The following is a 23,296-nucleotide window of genomic DNA, read 5'->3' as shown; positions in this document are numbered from 1 at the left end:
GATGATTCATCTCATAAGTCCTGACACACTGCTCTCCCTTACATAAGCTGCCTTTTATAGGTTAAAGGTGTTGGTATCACTAGCCCCGTATTTACTTGGTATCACATTGAAATTAGCAGTATGGCACAGCACCACTGGCTTGCTTCTTGACGGATATTTCATTACATTAACACAATGCAAACAACCAGAAGCAAAATGTTTCATGCAAAGACTTTTATTTATGAACAGTCTGCAGTACTGTACAACAGCACAAACTTGTCTGTATTTCTGATCATTCTTAATGATCATAGCAAATATAGACAAATACTGTGCCTTCAAAAACAGTTCCCTTTTCACAATAATCTAAAAATACCTTGTTCTTTTTAAATATGTAGCTTAACTTTTGAAAATAAAATATACATTATATGAAATATAACAGTTGTTTATTGGATAGACTATATTGTACCAAATGCAATTATATGCAAATACACTTTCTCTCTGTGACTTCTTACGCATTACATGCACAAAAAAAGAGGAGGGGAAAAAAAGATGCAGCGCATACAAAAGAAGCTGTACATACCTCTGTATGAAAATAGAAAATATCAAAGCAAGATGTGCACCAATAGTCTAGATTATGTTACAAAGAACTCGCCGTACAAAAAGACCTACAGGAATGACCAGATAACACATTACCTGGAACACAGAGGTACGGGTACTGGGTTGTTTTAACACAACAAAGACAAAACCTTGTTTTTAATGCCCTGCCGATGAATTCAGGGTCAGAGCCACATCCGAGAAAGTCTAAAACCAGATCCCAAATACAACTGGATCAAAGAGTGACAGGGTCATACAAGCAAACCAGGAGTTACAGTTTTAGCTTGGAATTTTGCCATTAAACCCAGTGAGTGTTGATGTCCAATGCATAGCACAAAGTTTGGTTTGGTTTGTGTTTAAATTTCTTGTATTGCTACCCCATAAGTGACGTGAGTCTGAACCAAATTGCCAGTTATGCCCACAACTTACAAAGCATTGATATGTCAGTGTTAAATTATTGAACATGTACAGATACTGTGATTAGTATTCCAACATCAATGTTCTGTACAGCATCGATATTAAGCGTTTCTGGCTTAAAATCATTATTATTGCCAAAACACCTTCATACGTCTCCAATCTCATTTAAAATAAAATGGATTTGCTCATGTCCAGTTTAAATAAGCACACAGAAAAAGTTCTCCACAAAGACAGCGTGTACCAGGCACACTGCTACATAGCTACATCTATCATTTCCTGCAAAAAAAAGCACTTCTGAAGTCACACATAAGGTAGGGTGTGAGCAAAAACAGCAAAGACTCCACAAATTCCAGGAAAAAATATATGTGTTGAGATTTCTTTAGGAACAACATGAGGATTAACGAAAGACAGTCCCGGTACATGTCTCGACTGCTGATGCTGAGACTCGAGCGGGGAGGGTGTGAAAAGCGAATCCCTCCCAGTATAATCTCTGAGCATTTGCAGAGATTATCAGGTGCTCATAGGTAACATAAAGCCAATAATCTCAGCTGTGCAAATCTAACGCTTGTACCAAAAGGTAGAGCCTTTAAAGCAAATGAGATCAGTGCCTTGAAATAGAGACTTGCTTCTGAAATCATTTCACAAACACCCCAGCGTGTGACAACTGTATTGCTCTGAGTGAAGCTATTCAAGGACCACAGTGTTTCTCTATGCAATCCTCTCTCGGTACATTCTCTATCACACAAATATAAGAATAAAGAGCAAGGGCTTTCCTTACCGGTAATACACCCAAACACTACAATCCCCCCAAAAATCTACTCTTTCATAACATACATAAGAAAATATACATTTCTTCAGCAATTAAATGTCTTAAATTGTTGTTATTTTTTTTAATATTCTTAATAAAATCTTATAACTCTTTCTTATTTACATTTGGTTAGGTTAATACTGATTGTAATGCAATACTGTCGCCTTCACGTGTGTCTGTATGTTTTTTTCTGTTACATTTCTTTTGTTTGTTTGTTGAGCAGAAGCACTTTTACATTCATATTTCAACACCAGAGCTTGCTGAGAAAGCCCCGAGTGCAGACGGGAATAATGACATGCATTCCTCCAAAAGCAAAATAAGACAACTTCAAAAGGAGGAAGTCCTCTTGCTCGAGCAAATAAACTAGCTGAGAGGTGGAGAGAGTGGAAGGATGACAATGACGAGACTGAAAAAGGCCTGGAGAGTTGGCACCCAGCAGTGCCTTTATTTGGCTGTAAAAAAAAGAAAGAAAGAAAGAAAGAAACTCTTGCAGCACCGGGACAGTCAGTTCTGTGAGAAGTCATGTGTGACATTACTGGAGGGGTCACAGCTGACTGAGCCAAGAGGTGAGATGAAAGCCTTTGTTGCTGGAAAAAGCTGTTAACTTGACAAAGACTGATTTCCACAGTGGTGAAGGCAGTGGTCAGAGGTTACACCCTCTCCACTTGACTGGGGTCGTAAGAGTCTGATGAGAAAAGAGAAGGAAGAAAAGATGAGACAACGCCACCGAAAACAAGACATATCGGTATTATTTGCTCTCACCTCAGTGGACCTTAAAGGAATAGTTTGACATTTTGGGACTGTTATAGTGCGACTGTAACAAACACATTTATTCACGATTTCCTAAAGAGGAGTACGGTAATTGGAACTACGCAAGACACTTGTGAAATTTTGTAGGTGTCACTGACAAAATAATAACAGCCATGCTTGATGATTGTTGTGGGCCAAGAACTTGCTGCAGATTTATGCTTCAGGAGGAAATCTACGCCGTGACTTACGGCGTAACCGATCTCTGTAGAAACGTAACTGCGTGTTGGGTCGGTGCATCCTGCAACTACTGTAATTGGCCTGTTCATTGATTCCTCCTGTTTATTTCTGTATACTTTTTAAATGTATCGGCCAGAGACCAACAACAATTACATCGTCTCAATATGAGGAAGAATAATCATAGCATCAATATAAGAACTTGTAATGTTAGGAAATTCTTGAGGGGAGATTTGTTTGCAATGAAAAAACAAAACACTGACCACAACAAAGAGCGGGACCCACGGGAGGAAAATGACCTAGCATTTTATTTGTTTCTACAGGCTGGCACTGCATATAAAACACTGGGACACGAACACATGACAATTAACACATATTAAACCCAAACAAGCATAGATGACAGCAACAATGTCATTTATGGCTATGTCAGGCTACATCGCAGGGTCTACAAAGCCTCCCTAATGACTTATGTTAGTAGGCTAGTTCTTTCCAAGGCAGGTTAGCTATAGCAAAGCTCGATGTTTCTATGTATGTAAAACATGCTGTAAGCGTTATAGTGAGATATGAGATACACAAAGTATAAAGCTATAGCTATAAAACATCTTACAGGAAACAACTAGCCTGGCTTTGTTCAAATATAAAAAACAGTCTTAACATAACGGTGCAAACTTATGTCTTTCTGTGAACTCACATGCACTCCTGGCTACACTCTCGATGTGCTTAACTGCATCTTAACAGATATTTAATGGTTATAAAGCTTCTCTTCTAAATCTTTCCCCCAGCCATTAACAGTAACATAATCAGCAGTGTATGTACTTGTAAATGGTTAATAATCACATGTGTATAGTACACTGAGGGTGCTTTATTCAGGAGGGAAAATAGGCATAGGAAAAGGTTGAATCTAGCCACTGACTTGAACCCACCTGAAATGGAGAGCATTTCCTCATCCTCCATATCTGAGGGGCCACAGGTCCCAACGCTGTAGTTAAGTGGCAGCGTTATTTCTCTCTTGGGAACACTGCGAGGTTTAGGAAGCAGAGGAGGCTTCTGGAGCCTAGTGCGCTGCTTTGGTTTGGGTAACTTTCGCCCGCCGGTATCTTGAGTTGTCTCCGCTCTGCTGACCCCTGCTGCATTCAGTTCGTCTTCCACCTTATCTTTAGAGTTTTCATTGTCTTCCTCCACAATTTTCAAAACCACTTCTTCTTCTGGCTCTTCCTTTTTAACATCAGTTTCTACTTCTTTACTTCCTTCATGGTCTGCTGTTACCACAGTCTCAACATTAATCCCTTCAACCTCGTCTTCCTGTCTCGGCTCTTCCTTACACACCCCTTCATTCACTTCATTTGATCTGCAGTCTTCTTCAGAAACTTCCAACTTATCATGCTCACTTGGGTTTTTCTCCTCTTTTCCTTCTCTTGCCATTTCGTTCTCCTCCTTTTCTAATTGTTGCTCGACTACGTCTTCTTTTGTCTTCTCCTGAACTTCACATTCCTCTCTGTCTTCATTTATCTCTTGCGAGTACTCTTCTTCACCAGACCTGATGTCTTTGAGACTAAGGCGTCTTATTCGAGACACAGAGTCCAGTTCTTTCAGACGGGCCATTCTGTCTGCTGTTGACCTGTCCATACAAGTAGCAGATGAAACCGCGGTAGAGTTCAGCTTATCTTGCAGGGATTCGATTAGTTTGCATGCTCCACCTCGCCCCTTTTTCTCCCAACTGCAAATGCTCAAGGACAGCTTCTCATCGGGGCTGATGGGCAGAGACAGGGGAAGCTTACTTGGTGGGAATTCGGGCAGGTCTAATACTAACTGAGTCTCTGTATCGTCATTGTCTCTGCCATCACTGTGATCATTGCTGTGCTGTTGCCTGTTATCTTCTTCTTGTACTTGTTTATCCATACCTGATGGTGTCTCTTTGAACTCTTCTTGATCTGTACCTCGGACAACCAAGGACTCCTCTTTCACTTGCTCACACTCTCGTTTCACTTGCTGTGTGTCATCAGTTGGGCTTTGTCGTTCCTCAGCTGCAGTAGCTTCTGCATCATCCTGGCTGTCATCAGACTGCCTGTCAGCCACGCCTAAAGCTTCCACTGGAACGGCTATACCCAGGATCCGCGCCGCCCTCTGTTCGATGGACTCATTTTCCGGGATTCCTTTTGCGCATTTGACCTCGTACAGGTTGCTGAGATCCTCTGCACGTAAAGCATTGGCTTTCTCTTGAATCAATAAGTTCTCTAGGTGCTTATCTGCTATTGTTGACTCATTCTTGTAGGTCAGTGGCTCCGACATGGCATATCTCACATCGCCATCATCATCCTCAAACACAAAAGAAACCTCCCTGGTCAACCTTGTGATATGTGGTGAACTGTCTTTCTGGGGTGATTTGCTGCTTTCACTCCTGGTCCTGCAGATGGTTAAATTCACGTCTCCCCTTAATGGTGGAACATTGTTTGATTCAGCCTTTCTTTTTGCATTCCCCTCGGTTTCAAGTTCATTATTTGAGTTGTGCTCAGGGCTACACCTATATTTAAGAATTGCTGTCCTCGTGTCCCAGGAGGGCTCCATCGACTGAGTAAAATCTTTCTGATCCAGCGGTGAGGGGACTGAGAGTGAGCGCTGCACTGGCTCCCCGGGACCACCGGGAGTTTCAGTGTACACAGTTAACCCCACATCTTTCAATAAAGACTCTTGAGGGACTGGGATATCCTGTCTATAGTGGCGGTTAGACTCATTGTGAGGGGGTAGCGAGGACAAGTTGTCTCTGCAGTTTGAGTTTGTGTGAACTGAATGATCATTAGTAGCTGGTATGTTGTTGGCCTGTGATCTGGAAAAAAACCTCCTCATACTCATGGACTCTAGGTCAGCAGTAGATGCCAATGACTTTGATCTGACTTTTGTACTGTTGGGCTTTATATTGTGCAATGGTGGAAGACTGATTGCTTCCCTGCCTGGTTCTGGACCAGCAATAAAGTGTGCTCCTGCATTAAACCGAGCTAAACTCTTATTCATCCCATCAAGATCATCAATGCACTGAGCCACAATGGGCCTCTTGCTGATTGTGTCTTCCATTTCCTTATTGATGCTCTCCAGTTCACCAATAACATCACAGGGTCGTCGGTTCACTGGCTTTAGGAGAAACTGACCAAAGACGACTTGCTCTGCAGTCTCTGGGGTGCTGTTTTTTCTCGGAGATGATGGCTGCTCGTCTCCCTGATTTTGAACCTTGGGTGGAGAGGACAGGTCTTGCTGCGCGGGCTGAAGGGATAGCGGTTCTGTTGGGCTCAGGCTGAGGCGGGAAAAAGCGCTGTTGCTGGAGAGATGAAGGTTCTTCTGGCCTGCCATCGGATAGCCATAAGAGGAGCTGTTGTCTGTCACCACGCCAATATCCGTGGTTGTATTTGAGGCAGACTGAACAGGTCCCTGCCCACCCGGAGGGCTCTGGGGTTCTGGACTTTTTACCACTGTCAAAGGTGAGCCGGTCTGAGTTTCCTGATTACGGTACTGGTTTCCAGGCCAAGACCCAGCATAGCACAACTCTTTATCTTCATTGGCTTGAAGTGTCCAGGCATCTATTATCTCCTTCCTTAAAGGAGCTCTCTTGTAATTCCTCATTGAGGATGTGCTGCTGGTGTGAAAGCGAGAATAATGGGATTTAATAGGCATCTCGTTCACAGACTTGCTCCTAATATTGGGGCTCTCTTTGAGGCCTACAGCGAATGTCTCAGTGTTGGTGACGGTCAAGCTCGGTATTGTCTCATTGTTGTTCTGATCAGCTCCAAAGTCTTTGTTAATGTTAGTCGGTGTATGAACAGGGACAGACACAAGGCAGAAGATGGTCTCACTCACTCTTCTCTTGGTATTCCTATTGTTTTCTGGCCCTGAATCTGGGGCAATTTTCTTCACTTGGGTGATGGTTTCAGCAAAGACCTGGTCTGAGCTGGAGCCCTGACGAGAAGAAGATCTTGTTAACGGGGTTTGGAAGGCTGAAGAGGGCGAAGGAGGAGGGCGATGGTTTTTAGGATATCTGTTGTTGCAGTTTTGGTCAGGTGCTGGGAAGTTATCGACGGTCTGTTTGTGCAAATTGCTGTGCCACCTCTTATTGTCATTGTCAAAGTCGCTAGAAGATGTCTGGTTACCGTCATCGGCCAATTTGGCAGCGATGAAAGGCCCCAATGGCGGGGGCAAAAAGGCACTGTCGTCGGGTGCAGGTTCCGACACGGTGACGCTGGGAAGCTCGTTACGAATGTGGCGAATCTTATCAGCATCCGTCAAGGAGTTGCCACCCAGGGCTGAGGAAATATGGCGGATACGGGGATCATCAAAGGGGATATACTGGACCCCTCCACCAGGGTGCTCTTGGGTAGTATACACAGGGTAAAGTTGCTTCTGGCTCCTCTCTCTCTGGTGATCAGCCCACGGACCTACTTGATGTCTGGTGAACCAGTGAGACCCATCTGGAGCAACTTGAATGTGCTGGTACATCTCTCCTCTGTACCTACGAGTTAAAACAACAAAGTTAACCAATACGGAGATGAACATAAAAAAAAACAACCTACTGGCTTCAATATTAATTTGTGAATAATTACTAAACTATTACTACATAGCTTTGCTCCAGCTTTTGTATAGCAGGTCAGAATTATGCATCACAAGGTAAATTTATTTAATATTTACCAAGTACCACCAAAAGGACAGAAATTGAGCCTTTTGACAGAAATAAAAAAGATGGAATTATCTTCTGGGTGTGAAAAGTGATACAAGTGTATGAAACAGAAACAACCCTTAGCGCCCTTGATTTATGACCTCAGTAAAGACTTAATGAGTTTTTGGTTGCTTGTTTCAAGTCTTATTAAACATATTATAACACTCATTTTGTAAATTATGGTCCCCATTGGAGTCACAGACAAGTTTAAATTGGAATATGCTCATTGGCTAACGACTTGTAATTGACAAGTTGTTAGCTAATGATTGCTCAGTTTCTCAGTAAGATACAACTCTCATGTGACAAGTCTAATTTTATGACCCCAAGTTTGTGACAGTAAAAATTATCAGTTGAAGGCTTCATATTTGGGCTTCCCTAACCAACAAATGACGTTAGAGTGGCTACCTGCTTTTAGTCTATGCATAAAATGCATGTCCTACTTAAGAAAAATATGTATAGGAAGTGGTATCAGATATTTCCTTCTGACATTTTTTTTCTTACAAAAATTATCGACACATTTCGTCATGCTTGTCTTCTGCTGTAGGGTACTTTACAGCGGGGAACATTACAGTAGGGAACATTAAAGCTTCTTATCATGTCCATACCTGTAGTCAACAGCAATTTCACCATATCCCCGCCGCCCTCCTCCCATTATAGGAGCTCTTTTATATGATGGGGGAGGGATGTATCCTGGAGGTCCAGAGTCCTGTGCAAAATAGTCCAGTTGGAGGTCACCTGGTCTTGATATGGGAATTGGCGTTCTGTCCCTGGACTGGGGAATGGTTGAGTCTCTGCCAGACAACACCTCACAGCTTCCCCTGATCTGCTGGTGCATCTCATAAGAGGGAGGTCTGGGGGGTCGGGTGAAGCGGGGCTTTGGTGTCATTGAGAGCTGGTTAGCGCTAGCTGGCCTGCCATTCTCTGGCCAGCGCGGTGCTCTGTAAAGATCATGGTGTAAGAATGGGTGGCCATTGACCCGTCTGTACAGGTCCTGACCAGATGAAGGTATTTCCACAAACTGCAGACTTTCAGGCTGTAGCATCCTGGGCAGGGACTGGGATTTGGCTTTGGTCCTCGGGTGGACTACCATCCCCTCTGGTGTCCTGGCATGGAGCCGTTGTTGCTCCTGTGTCCAGCGCTCGCCCTCACTTTGTGACAGCTGGCTGCCAAAGTTCACAGCTGGACGCCACTCATCTGTCCCCAGGCTCTGGCATTTCCTCTCAGTCGCCATCCTCCACTGATGGAGAGCAGCCTCCCTGTCTCTGGATCGGGCCTGAGCCTGGGCTTGGGCCTGGACTTGGGCCTGAGCGTGGGCCTGAGCTTGGGCTTGGGCCGCCCATCGCTGCCTCTCCTGAGCTGCCCTCTGACGCTCCTCGGCAGAGAGCTCTTGGCCTCTTGCTTGTTGAGGCCTGTCTGGTCTGCTGTAGCTCCCTGGTCCCCCTCCATGGGGATCTCGGAAGTCAGCATAATCCAGCAGCACAGTGAAGTCCTGGCCTCTCCTCCGCCAGTAGGACACATCTTTGGACTGAGACTGAGGACCTCTGGTGCTATCACAAAACCTGTGACGAAACACACAAAGGCATCCATATGCTTCAAGTGAAATGCTTGTCGAAGAAGAAACAACCCATAGCACAATAAAGATGAAACTGGATGAAGAACTGGGACAGAAATAACACATGAAGAATAGAAATAGAAGTTCTATGAAATTCATAAAATTCCCTTATCTGTCAGTGAAATTGTTTAGATAAGAAAACAGGAGATACTTCTGAACACCAGAGACTACTTCCTGTTTAAACTGCCAACGCTGGAGAACCTGCAGTGAAGCCAAAGCTAATGATGTTAAAACTTTTTTATTCATTAAAAATATTTAAAATGCTATAGTTAGTAGTCTTAATGAGAGGTGTTTTAAAGGTAGAGGGTGTTATGTAGGGAAAAACCTCACACTGGCTTTAGCTAAGATCATATATATTATTTATAGAAAAACTAGTCCAATATTTAGGTACTAGGTAACCAAGATTTTAACTCTTTTTCTTCCCTCCTTTAAAGAAAGTGTCTCCCCAATATCTGGCTGTAGATGAAGTAGTTTAGTTATAGGGTAAGGCTCTCTTCATGATCCTTATCGTTATAGTTGATTTAGAGGTAGGCCAATGCAATACTGCATGACATACGCACTGAATAAATCTCAGTAAAGCTGGGCACTAAAAAGTAAAATATAAGTGATATAAGTAGCAAATTTTTATTCACAATTTGAAGAGATTCAATTAAAAAAAAAGGAGCACATTTCCCACTAGATGGAGACAAATGACTATGAGTAATAATGGAGTGTTTGGTAATTGTGATTTTCTATGGGGCATAATGAAGATGTTACACAATGACAAGCTGTGGCTGTTAGTCCCGGACGTCCTCCGAAGCAGATCAAAATGTCGAGGATGTTTCACTGACAGTCTTTCTACAGCACTGCTCATTAGTCCTTAATCTAAGACAATGGGCACGGTCTAAATGCAACGACGGCTTCTGCTGTATCTCTGTGAAGATGTTTGATGACAGACCCAACAGACAACAAGCCGCATTTGGTCCCTACATGCAGCGGGATTGTTTCAGCCTATTTGTGGAGTGACAGACTGACTGACAATGTAAACAAGACGCAAGCGCATGTGTAGTCCCCCTCGAGGCCGAGGCCGCCGAGCGTCCTTGACATTTCCATCCGTGATCATCACTGGTCACAGACGTTGGCTTGAAAGAGAAGGAGGGGAGGGGAGACTAGCCGTGGCAGTCTGCTAAATTTGAGGGCATCTTGTGTAAGATGAGTTAACATCATTAGGCTAATTTGGTCTAAGTAGCACTGCTGAGTGGAAGTGCCAATAAAGGCCCGTTCCTTATCTAAACCAAAGCTGCCAGGCAAAACAGATTTGCATGAGGAGGAAGAAAAGAGGGATGAGCAAACAACGGACTGAAATCGCAGAACATATGTCTTTGCGATTCCCTCATTCCCAGCAGAATGCTCTGATAGCACTGGCAGAGCAGCGACATGAAAATGCGGATTACTCATCTCAAAGAATAACACCAAAAATGAAAAACAAAGAAAAATGCCACAAACACAACTGCTGACATTATTCAAGGTCATTTGACTATTTCGAGATGCTCCGTCACTGACTGCTGGCTAAAAAGGATTATGGGGAATCATCCAAGCAAAATGTAAGGAAAAAGGGGGTTGGGGAAGAGATCTGACAAGCCTGTCTAATTGTGTGGACAAGGGAACAGCTGTATTGACTTTGTCTCAGTTACAGCACACTAACCCCCAGAACTGGTGTAAATAGGCAAACTAAACAATCCTGTTTTCAGGGGAAAAAACGGGCTGGCTGCAGCCTGGCGATATCTCCGGAAATATCATAGGTTTAACAGACCTTACCCGAGAGGGTTTCACTTGCATAACTACTCCAGACTAAGCTAAATATAGCCTATGATCCATATACATATTAAAAAAAACTATATGAATACTTTATAATTGATGAGATATGCATTATGTAAGCAGGTTTAATGCCTTTAAAACAAGAGGAAGCCAGTAAAGAAGGGGGTATTCTGACAAGCCTGGCAACCTAAGTGTGTGCGTAAGACTGGGCATGCTCAAATGGGGCACATAGGTTTGGCCAAAAGCTGTTTTGATTACAACTCCAAGGCCCCATGTGGCAGATTAGACTCCAGCACACATTATCCCTCCTCCCCTCACCCAAGACTTGATTGGAAAGAGGAGGCAAGAGGGAAATAGAGATGAAATGAGATGAAGTTACACACAGGGGAAAAACCGGCAGCGGTGTTAGTTCCATTGAATATGTACTGCAAAATCCCTGTGCAAAACTCTTTGATGACTTACGTCATTTTAGAAATCTCATCCAAGGAAACCACAACATCAAATGATAAACAGTCAGGACAAAAAGAATCAGTTCAGGGCATGCAGAAAGACATCTAGACAGCAGCACATCACGGGTCTGTAGCTTACCCACTGTCTGAGGTCAGCGACTCTCCCAAGGAGTGAGTGTCAGTTTGGCACCGGTTCTCGCCATCCCGTCTCGGCAGGCTCCTATCCCTGGACTCGTTGTTGTTGGGACAGCCCCCAGCATCGTATGCTTGGGGCTGCCTGGTTCCGCCACCATTCCCATAGGCCACTACGGGCCCTCTTTCATAGCCATTTACTGTCCTGGGGCCAGACCTGTTCTCTAGTATTTCATGGTGCTTGCTGTAGGATGGTGGTGAGGTTGAACGGGGTTGGTGGGATGAGGGAGCAGGGGCTGGGGTAGGGGTAGGGGTGGAGGACGTGGCATGCTTGGGCAGCTTATATCCATGAGAGATGAGGAGGTCCTCCACGCTGTACATGGTCGCATTTGTTAATGCTGGTGTGGTTTCGTTTTTCCTCTCTCTGCTTTTTTTTCTGAGAGAGAGGAAGGTAGGTCGGTTGTCAAGGCGTTTCTGCTTCTTCCCTACGTGCAGCGGCGGGATCACCGGCACAGCTGCGCAGCTGAGGCCATCACTGGGAAAAAAAGAGAGAGAGAGGGGGACGGCATGAAGACACCAGAAGGAAGACAGAAAAAAAGAAGGTGACGATAAAACCATTATCCCCGCCACCCGTGTCCAGTTTTTGTTAGGGTTCCCGAGCTTTGTGAACATTTGAAGGCACAAAATGAAGAAAAAGAAAATGACCCCAAATTCTGAGTCGCCATGACGAAACCCAGCCCAGCCGCCTTCCCAACAGCCATTCCCTCCCACCTATCTTCTCCGGTCCCTCCTAGCAACAACCCTCTTTTCATTTCACTCAGACATCATCAGCACCGAACCGTCAATGCTCCAGAACTGATGGTGAACCGGGGCTACACGAACACCCTTAAAAACAAGCCGCAGTCGCATGTTCCTCAGCGGGAAGAGGAGTTTCAGGGGGCTGCTGGCGCTGCAGTGAAAATGCAAAATATCACTGTTTACAGTAGGCTCCCTGCAGACTTCCATACAGTCACTGTAAGGTAGCTGTTAGCAGCCCCTTCCGCTGCTTCATGTTTTGCATCAATGAAGCAACTAGGGGATTGTATTCCTCTCTCTCTCTGCCCGCCTCCGCATCTTTTCTCTCCCCTGTCATCTCAAAAGTATTTTCTGGTTCTAGAAGAAGAGGACATGCTTTTAGACATGTGCCCTAAATAAATTTCCTAGTTGGGAGTAGTCGTTTGTGTACTCCTAAGCTCTGTACAAAAATCATTAGAATTTCATATGATGTCAGATTTTCAGTCTATGATTATCCTGGCAAAGGAAATTCAAATCCATCAAGCACAAAAGTGTGCTGTTTTTAGAGAAAAGCTACAACTTAATCTATCTTATTAGTTCAATTGTTATAGAAAAAAATTAAGCAGGGAAATTAAAAAAACACAGGGAATTGTTATGACATGACACCAACTTATGTGCACTACTTAATGTGACTTACTCACTGCTACGTGTTCATCAAGGTTCATTGGGATTCAGTGCTCTGTTGCTGGTATATATAAATTACTTAAATTAATCTGTCTTCATGCTGTAAATGTTAAATAAACTCCAGTATATCTCTCTGTTACTGTCCTCTCTCCTACCCTGTGCAGAGCTACGCACCACGCAGTAAGCCTTATAGACGGTGCAGTATGTCGATAGCCCACATTACCCCACGTTTACTCGGTATGAGCATCACAACTGTAAGGCCAAACTGAAAAACCCCTGGCTGTATGGGTAAATTACAAATGGGACAGCCTCAAAACAGTGTGTATCAAAAAGTCTAATCAATCTTCAAAGAGCTTTGAAACACGTACCATTAGAAAAAGCAGATTCGTGAGTTTCACGTGTTTGCAGGTAGGTAGCATACCAACCTGCAATGACTCCAGACATGTTTGCATGGAAAACTTTATATTCAGCTTTGTATTTTAAAATTTACCGCCAGCTTCTCTGCCCAGTGAGCGAGTGATTCTTTCTGATACACCCTGAATAAAAAGTCTCCATATACTTGTAACCGGGTAACCAGGTAATACGCAAACAGAAAAAATACTGGTATCAGCTGTAGGCCAAATTTTTATTTTAAATATCAACATCAGCCCAAAATTTCACAACAGAAGCATCCCTCCTAAGTATAACAAATAAGCAGACGCTAATGATGCACAACATTTTTGCTAAAAACCAGTAAGGAAGCAACCCAGTAAGGAACTGCAGTGCTACATCCACTTTAGGCTAGCTAGACGAGCTCCCCCATAGAAGTACCATTCTCTGCAACCTTCTAAACAGGCAGCAGTGCGGGGACCCCCAGGGGAAGGTTGGATTTAACGTTTTAAGAATTGCTTTCTGCCCAGCAATCACTGTATCAGTATGATGGGCTGATGAAGAACTGAAATGATGATACCCAGTGTGCATCTGCTCGTGATGTAATGCCCTTGATGAAGTCATGTTTGCTGCCTTGTCAACAGGACAGATGCTGCTGCGGCCCACTCATTCAATACTTTCTGCTGGAACAGACTGCCAACAACCTGGCTGTCCTTAATAAGAAATGGCATACAGGAACAGCGCCGTGTGACTCGTTGCCAGAATATAACGCCATTCAGACGGTTTTAAGAGCCAATCACTTTATGATTGTTAAACGGCAGAGCCAAATTGCTTGTTTTCGCTTCTGAAATAGACGGCAATGCAGCCTTGCTGAAATGTATTCAGCTGCAAACACATTAGCATTTGTTTTGCTCCATAGAATTTGTTCAGCCATGATCGTCACAAAGAGATTAAAAAAAAATCCTTCTATAAAAGGAGTCCTGACTCAGAGGACAGCGTCACCACCCCTTCTCCCTCCTTCTTGTACCTGAACTGTAGGAGAGCCTACTAGGTGATTAACAGGATCCAAGACCGTGAAATGCTGCTTTCTTTGTATGTCTGGCCCCCTAATACGATTATATTTTTCATTTAAAACCTTAAACCTGTTAGTTTTGGAGGATTGACTCTTGGCTCTTACCCAGTTATTACTTTTATTGACTTTAACTCTTTCCATTTGTGTTTTAGGGTAATCTTCTCAAGAAGGAGCTGGGTTTGGAGTTTTAGCTACTTGTGAGCAAGGTCAGTGAAAACGGGCTGGCAGTTTGCTTCATTTGCTTTCAAGCGAGCAATGTGGACCTAGAACTTTAATTCAACTTAAGCTTGGTACAGCTGTTGCAGAAAAATCGCATAAATGCCAGTAAAATGCACGCTAAGATGTTAATATTTATGACAGCTTGTCACTCATGTGATGGGCCTTTTCTTCTGTGCTTTAAATTAAGAATAACCACCATGCCTCCCCGCAGCCTTGCAAAGGCCCGTATCAGAATCCGCAATCTGATTGGTATCAGTACCCTTTCCTTCCTGCAGCTCAAGCCTATCCCTCCAACCAGGCAAAGGCTTAATTAATTAAAGCCTTAGGCCAAGGGCTAATATGATCATTCATTTTTTGCTATGATATCTGCATATCAACCAAGCTTAACTCAACATCCATATGCTCACTAATCTATCTTAATCCTCAATCTGAGGCTCTCGGTGTCAGCGCTAAATGAAGATTATCTGCATCCTCAGTAAAAGTGAGGATTTCCTACTGTAAAGTGAGCTGCATTCATTCAGTCCCTCTAACCGTCCCACCCCACCCCACCGTGTCACCAGCCCTGCTCCTTCCTTCCCTCCCATGATGGGCTCTGTTTAAATGCCACTAATTCTGTTACGCAATGGAATTACTGATTTTATGTCAAATAAAACCTTGGATTTGAGAACTGGTATGCAACAATGGGCAGCTTTCAACCCCCCAAAACACAACAACATTGTGTTTCACCACAATGCCTTCTTATGTGAAAAAGACATTGGTGTTGCAGCCTCTCGGATTTGGCAACTAGAAAAAAGGGCTGATCGGCTGTATTTTTAATGGCATGGCTCACTCACAGAGAGAAAATTAATGATATAGTTTATGGATAACATGTGCTGCTAAAGTAAGCTAAAAACAAGTGGAAACATATAGGGACTGGCATTCTCATACCACCCCTCATACTATAAACTACTACTGTAGCATCTTTTGTGAATGATAGAAGAGGTCAATTAACATACAGTTGGTGTCAGAAGTTCACATGCACTGAACATTTATTTGAAACGTTATTTTTCCAGGGTGGAATTATTGTGTAGTATACATCTTTAATGACTTTTATAAATAAGAATTGTGTGTGTGAACAAATTTGAATTTATTTTTGATTATCTCTCATTCGCAGGGTCAAAATTATAAATACAGGCTCAAACATACACAAACGCTGACTCACACAAAAAGCAGTGGTGCTGAAGGTTCTACAATGTCAAGTCCAAGGCTTGTTCACGTCTCATTGGTGATTATGATCAACTACAACTGGTAGTTTCTCTTTTTGCCAGCACTAAATGGATTGACCAGTGAGGCTGGATTGGATTGACTCAGTCAACAATGGGAAAGTCCATCGAAGGTTTGTTGGAGCCATTATTAAACAACTACTGATTCAGAGACCATCGGTTCAAACAATTGTACATAAGTACCAGTTATTTGGATGTCTCACCACTTTTCCAGGCGCTATACTGTCAACATCAGATGAGAGGAATGGTTGGGATGTTCAGAAACAATGCAGAAAAGCACTACAGCTCAAGCTTGCCTTTAAGTAGAAAACAGCAGCCACAGTAAAATAAGTTTTACATGAGAGCGTGCTGACTAAGAAAGAAACCGCTGCTCGAAAACCAAACCTTTCATGCTCAACTCAATTTTGCAGCTGCCACAAATGGTCAAGCCAAATGCCTTATAGAGAAAACTTTTATGGTCAAACGAGACGAAGATTGAGCTATTTGGCCACAAAGACGAGAGGTATGTTTGGAAGTATATCGGTGAGGCTTTCAAAAGTGAGATCAATGAACCAACTGTCAAGCTTGGTGGGGGAAGAATCATGCTCTGGGGCTGTTTTGCTGCCAGTTGTAGTGGTACATTGCACAGATTGGATGGAATAATGAAGAAAGACTAATTCCAAATACTTCACTTCAAATCAACAACTAGACAATTGAAACGTATTCACAACTAAGTCTTCCAATAAGACAATGATCCCCAAAACACACGAAAACTGGTTTTGGAAAGGATAAAGGAGGCTAACATTAAGCTTCTGGAAGAGCCTTCCCAAAGTCCGACTTCAACCTTATTAAAAATTTGTGGACTTCACTTAGGTTCATGCCAAGAAAGCAAAGTAATTTAAATGAACTATACCAATTCTGCCCAGAAAAGGGGCAAATATCCAGGCAAAATAATCCCAGAAGCATGCTGATGGTCGCCAAAAGTGCCTGGTCAAGGTGCAAATTCTAACTTGTTCATCTATTTCTTGATTTTTAAAGTCATTAAAGATGCACGATAAACAATCATTCCACCCAGTTCAAAGAAATCATTAAAAGACCAAATTATACTCATCACTGTAAAGAATTTCTATGATGAGAGGGTGTAAACTTCTGACCACAACTGTACACTGTTATTGAAAACAGGTAGGAGCATTATTCTTTTAGTTGAGTGTGTGGTGGCTACATTGGGGCGGACTGCAGGGGCATGACGGCTTGCAGGTTGACAGTTTGGTGTCAGCTCCTTATTCATGGCCTAGCTAAGATGGGGCGGGGAGGGAAGAAGAGAGGGCACACAATGCAGGACAGAGACCTAAATCAGGCCTTGAGGTGCACAGAACTGCAGCGTTAGAGGGTGTGACTAAGCACCCCGGGATGCACGGATTACAAACCTAGCACGGTAAAAATTAGCAGAATAATTCAATCTAAAAAAAATAAACTTTACAGACAGTTTGCAGTTGAAGTCTGAAGTAGAAAAACAGAAGACTTTTCACATTGTGCTCAAAACCCACTGAGTAACAGTGATTAAAGTTAACACAGATGTGTTAAAATAGCACATTCCTGTTTAAAATGAAGCACTACAGACAAAAACAAATCTGGATTTAACAGGCTCCAGCATAAAGGCACCACAACAAAAGAAATCTCAAACACCAGGGCCTGGAACCAAAAAAGACGATAAGCCCGCTTCCTAAAATATTCCACAAGAGCCGCACCTCTCCAGCACATTGTTCCCAGTCTCCTTGGAACTATAACAACTGACCCGTGTGGGTGTGTTTTTGGCAAGTGTTTGGGCTGCATCTGTTAGGAGTGTGCATGCACAGGGGCTTCTCAGAGATGACGGCCGAACACATTCGGCAAACAGCAACGCCGTGCAGATTGTTTATCTATGTGACATCACCATGTCCAGCGGAGGGGCCGTCTCTCTTCCTGAGGAAGTGCGTTGAGTGTGAGTGTGTGTGTGAGGGGGGGTGGACGGACGGAGCAGAGCCAGCAGTGTCGCAAGTGTTTCCAATCAGGCGCTCGGCAGGCTCCTGTTTGTCCCAGGGAAAGAAGTTTGGAGGCGTTTTATTTTTTGGGCTGAGGCCGGAGGAATAAACAGCCCAAACGAGCCTGAGGCCATATTTTACCCACAGTGACCCGCAATGTTCCCCACATCAGGTAGGAGTGTAACTCAGCAACATGAAGTGTGGGCATATTATCCGGGGAGCTACGTGCCCTCTGGGCACTTGCTATCCTTTGGGAAAATCCCACTGGGCTCAGCAGCCACTAGAGTTTAGGGCAATTATTATCTTCTGCAAAAAAAAAAGAAAAATTACAGCTAAAAATGAACAAGTAAAGAAATGCTTGAAAGCAAGAAGATTATTACAAAACAAGAGCTCTTCACGACATTGCAACCCATGTGCTCTTTCCACAATGTACACCCTCCTAACAGAGAGGGTAGCAACAGGCTGGGTGCTAGAGGTGGGCGGAGCCATCCAATTATCGATAGTATCAATATCAGCGCTGGTATGGGTATCGGATTAACACGAGCATGATACTTTGTTTCTATTCGCTAACTTCAGTACTCGCCCACTTAAATTCTTCTAAATTAATTATTTTTATGGAAAACAAAAATAGAACTCAAACTATGAAAAATGTCTGAATCCCAGTGTGTTGTCATGTCTATTTTGTTTATAGCTTATAGCAGATTTAAAGAACAGAGGTTGGTCCAGTGTGCTTTAGAGACAGGCACATTTACATTCCGGGTCTCCAAAAGAACACTATTTCGGAAAATACATTTATTGGTCATTAAAACGTGTTTAGAATTTCCAAACTGATGATGATTCATGTCATAGGTCATGACACACTGTTCTCCCCTACTTAAGATGCCTTTAGAAGTTAAAAGTATCAGTATCGGCATCATGCAATACCGGCCCTGTATTTAGTTGGTATTGGATTGCAGTCTCGCACAGCACTACTGGGTGTGTTTACCCCAAGTCAATTATCTCACAAAGGAAAGGTTTTGCCAAAAAAAGCACAAAAAAACCCCCCAACCACTAGCATTATTTTGTTTAGCATATCCCATGGCAACAGTTGTTTTTGCTTTTGTGAATGGCAGCTCGCAGACAATAGCATGTGGACCGCTAAGATATTCCTGCTGCATTGCCGCGCTCCAAAACTTATTACAGTCAAACTCCGCTGGCAGAAAAATCAAAGGCAGGATGGGATGGAGAAGGGGAGTAGGAGGTTGGGAGAAAGGAGGGAGGACCAGGGGGAGGGTGGTGTTTTTGCTCCACCATATTCCAACGCATCGGTGGTATGGTTCTGATTCATTTCAGATGGTCAAGAAGTAGTCCAGCCAAACATTTGTTCAACCCAAAGACAACGTTCAACAACACTGGCTCAGGCACAAGAACAGCACAGCTGATGGCTCATTAATGTACGAGGCAAGTCGAAAGGCGCTGGTGATGTGACGGTTATTATGTCAGCGGACTCATTTTCCATTGTGCAGTGAGGCTTAGCGCAGTTCAGCTCAAATGCAGTGATTTGACATCACGAGATTCTCCTCGTCTGAACGCATCCAACAGTGGTATGCAAAGGGAGATCCATGCCAGAGTCAGGAAATGCTCATAATTTCATATGTGAGGAAAGAAGAGGAAAAAATAAGGATTTTATGCACGTTAATCCAGAAGGCTACACAGCAGGCTTCACCTGCACTGAGCTATTCCCAACTCATACTCATTCTAAGCCTTGCCAAACTGGCTTCATGGTAATTAGTGTCTGTCAATGTCCGGAGCTTGCTAGAGATGACAGTGGTTTGGTTTATCAGCCAGCAACACAGTGATCAAAGGGTTAGCATGCTCTGGCTTTCTGCTAATCAGATGTGGACTGTGCATGGCTCCTGCTCAGCATCACAGAGGGAGAGGTAGCGAGCAGTCCTGCATAAACAGAATCATCAGGAAAGTTTAAGCACATTGCGTGCGTGTCACATTTTAAGACAGCTGATAGAATTGTGTTGACAGGTGACTGTGATGCACATCACAGGTGGGATGAAAAAGGCTCTCCCACACAAACGGAAACAGGAGTGCTGTCACTGGTAAATGTGGAAAACTGCTATGTAAACACATGAAAATGAACAGTCAGGGTTATCTCAAGGGCTTCATTGGCATAAAACTGACACAGAGAAATCACAAAGCAGACACAATCTCAGGCCATCTGCCAAACATATGGGCATTCACCGGCTAGCAGCCAGAACTTAGCAATACTTCTCTCTCTCTCTCTCTCTCTCTCTCTCTCTATATATATATATATATATATAGAGAGAGAGAGAGAGAGAGAGTGCGCTTTCCAGATCATTTCATGCCTCTGATTCTCGCTCTGAGAGGCGTGCTGGCGTGCTGGCAGATGTCAGTATAGCTTTCACATGTTTCATGCAGGCTTCATCCACCAGCCTCCTTCCCCTCCCGCCTGCGTCACCTCTGCTCTGACATCACATGTGACATCAGGCGAGACCTCAGAGGGGATCCCTGTAGCCGGGCAAACATTAGATGGCTTTCAAAGGCTTCAGCTGCAGCCACCCAATAGCAGAAAAAAAAAGAAACAATAATTTTCTTGGCCTATAAAAGACGCTGGAGACCGACTGAGAGAGAGAGGGCAGAACTTGCTACTGTTAACGACACCACAAACAATCACACACACACTTACAGACGCACACATACATACAGACAAGATTACTGAAAGAGAAGTTTGGATCAGTCCTGAGAGTTGAACTGCTACGACTCACTTCATAGCTGTGGAGGGCTCCTTCCAGTTTTGCTGACCAAACCTTTCCTCTCACTGCTGGAGGGAATTAATGAGCTGCTTCCCTTCTTAATGCACTCCCTATCTCCCCCCCACCCCCCCCCACCCCTCCATTCCACACACACATACACACACCCTCCTCAGGGCATCTATAAAAGCCTCGCGTTCCCACACCATCTCAAATCTCAAGGATGTGCAAAAGACCTACCACATAACACTCATGCACCCACGCATGCAGCCTTTTCTTTTTTTTTTTTGCAGTGTTTTGGCTTCTTATCTACAAATCCTGACACACTCTGAGGTCCAGGAAATGTCTTTTGCTGACATTTACTAACAGCTTTCGATGGAAACTCACTGACCTAAGAAAGACCTTGGCAAAAAAGAACAGATCACCCCTGCATAATGTTAATTAGCAGTTTGACAGCTGAAGTCAGGTCAGCTTAAATATGAGCGATCGGTGCGATAAATGCACCGTAATAACTAAACTGTAACAAAATCCTGAACTTGGACTGGTCAGGTAAAACAGTCTTGGCAATCTGGCCCCTAGAGGTCTCTAAGTGACAGGAGGAATTTATGTGAAAGCCATTCTAAAATTAAAGCGGCAGAGCCATCGCAAACACTGTGACATAATTTAAGATGTATGGTTAAGAGGCAAAACACAGGCCAGTGTTTTATACTTATCTAGCCTTGTGGGCTATTTAATGGATTTACTCAATGAAAAACATTTAAGATCAACATCAAACAGTGGACCCCAAATCGTGTTATTTCCCAGTCAAAGTGACAGCAGGGTGGCTGTTTTGACAGCGCGTTTCTGCGGAGGTTATAAGGCAGTGCGTGCAGGAAGCCTGCACGGTGGGAAGGAGAAGAGAGGTCAAGCAGCAGCGGCAGCCACCATCATGCAAACACGCTGCAGGTGTGACAAAGTGACAACAAGCAAACATCAAAGCCGCCTAAACTTGACAGACCATTTGTCAGAGGCTCATTGCGCCTGGCTTCCGTCGCAATTTGGCGCTCATCGTACGTACGACGGGCACCGAGAGCTACACGCGTTACCGGACCCGAGTGCTGTCACCGTGCTGTTCTCAGAAAATGATTGACGGGCTCGGCAGGATGCTGCTAGCCCCTCTGGTTCTGGTGCAGATTACTGTGTGCCGTAGCATTACTAGCCTAGCCCAGAAACGCGCAGTTTTACAGAGAAGAAAATTCAGCTTGTTTGGGGTTTAGTCATGTGAGCAACACACGAGTAGACGTTATAACATGACTTGAGACCTTACATGGATGAGTGGAACTCCTTGGCTGATTTCGGCGATCCACTATGCTGTCATCTAATGGTAGCTCCGTTTTGTAAGTCGGGCTAATCACTAGGAAGGAGATACCAGCAGGGCGAAATTAGAGAAAAAGCAATTCTACAAGTTACAATTGCATATAAGTGACAGTTGTTTGGAGTAACGCGGGATGCCTCCCGAGCACCAGCCATGGCCTGCAGCGTTTTCGCTCAAGTCTTTAATTAGTGCTCCGGGCGATGGAAATGTCCGCGCGCGTGCTAGGACATTAAAAACTGCGTAATTTGGACGGAGTTTGGCCTCTGTTCCCCCAGCACGCGCGCAGAACGGCACATAGCGCGGCTAACGCTAGCCGGACTAGCTCCGTGAGCAGTCTTTAACCTTCAGCTGATAGGAGCGCGTCCGCAAACTGTGGCAGCCGCCACCGCAGACGCTCCAAGTTAAAAATAAATAAATAAATAAATAAGGAGCTCCATCCTCCCACTCCTTCACCTTCTAATGCCATATCCTCGAGGTGGCCCGGCCGTTTGTCCCGAACCTCCTATTCCACCAGAGGAGGCAGACAGAGCGCCGAGGCAGCTGGATCAAGTTGAGGGAGCGCTGGAAATGTTGAGGGCAGAGCAGATGCGACTCTCAGCCGCTGTCTACTGCCTCACAGCAGCAGCAGCAGCAGCTCGCCTCCACAGCTGCCGCATGTGTTGTCAAAAAAATAGAAATCACAAAAAAATAAAAAGAAATAAAGAAAAAGCCACAACCAACAACGACCCCTGAGTCCAAAAGAATGCCTGGATGAAAGGCGCCCTGTGTCGCTCCACTTTTACCTGTGAAATGCGTCGTTGCGTTGCCGCCTAGTCCCCGGCGCTCACCCGTGCCGCTGCTCTGGACGGACTGAGCTGGGATCTGCTGAGGGAACAGCCCCTCTTCTCCACCAGCGCCGAGGAAACATCCCTCTTCTCTAGCAGGGAGGCAGCTGGAGACTGCTGAGCAGTAAGGTCACTTCACACTTAGGGTTTCAGGAGAAAAATAAAAGTGAATTCTCTTTTAAAGCTAAACCTATCCATGCACATTAAACGTCACTGTGTCAGCCTCTGAAGGCGACTTGCAAACAGAAATATATGTGAGTTGACGAGCAACTCCATAAACTACAGGGGCGTTTCCAGGACTTATTTGATGAGGGGGAGGGGGGCATAGGGGGAACCAAGAAGAAGCGGGGAGGTTACAGGAAGCAGCTTTTATGGCATTATTTTTGTGCCACTATTCTGAGCGCACGTAAAAATAAAAATAAAATGAGCGCATGTAAAAAAAAATTGCAAGTGCAAGTGTTGCATTTTGAGGAGAAATTTATTTTGAGCGAAGAAAAGCTAAATT

The 23,296-nt window shown here is 44.1% G+C and overlaps 1 protein-coding gene across 2 annotated transcripts; it reads right to left on the bottom strand.

Moving 5' to 3' along the window:
• Nucleotides 1-204: 204 nt before the first annotated feature.
• Nucleotides 205-23,020, bottom strand: jcada (junctional cadherin 5 associated a). 2 transcript variants are annotated; one of them, XM_085467536.1, is made up of 5 exons: nt 22,750-23,020; nt 11,479-12,006; nt 8,087-9,040; nt 3,706-7,277; nt 205-2,483 (listed from the first exon to the last, which is right to left on the bottom strand). In XM_085467536.1, exons 2-5 carry the CDS (start codon nt 11,850-11,852, stop codon nt 2,449-2,451), a joined length of 4,935 nt encoding a protein of 1,644 aa, XP_085323662.1. In that variant the 5' UTR covers nt 11,853-12,006; nt 22,750-23,020; the 3' UTR covers nt 205-2,448. The 2 variants fall into 2 exon arrangements, with proteins under 2 accessions (XP_085323662.1, XP_085323663.1); XM_085467537.1 differs by lacking the exon at nt 22,750-23,020 and adding an exon at nt 22,421-22,722.
• Nucleotides 23,021-23,296: the final 276 nt, after the last annotated feature.

Source organism: Copadichromis virginalis, linkage group LG9 (genome assembly GCF_057382275.1).
Source record: "Copadichromis virginalis isolate Kocher_CV1m ecotype Utaka linkage group LG9, C_Virginalis_male_GT1.1, whole genome shotgun sequence".
NCBI lineage: Eukaryota > Metazoa > Chordata > Actinopteri > Cichliformes > Cichlidae > Copadichromis > Copadichromis virginalis.
This window is presented reverse-complemented; position numbering and strand designations above follow the sequence as displayed.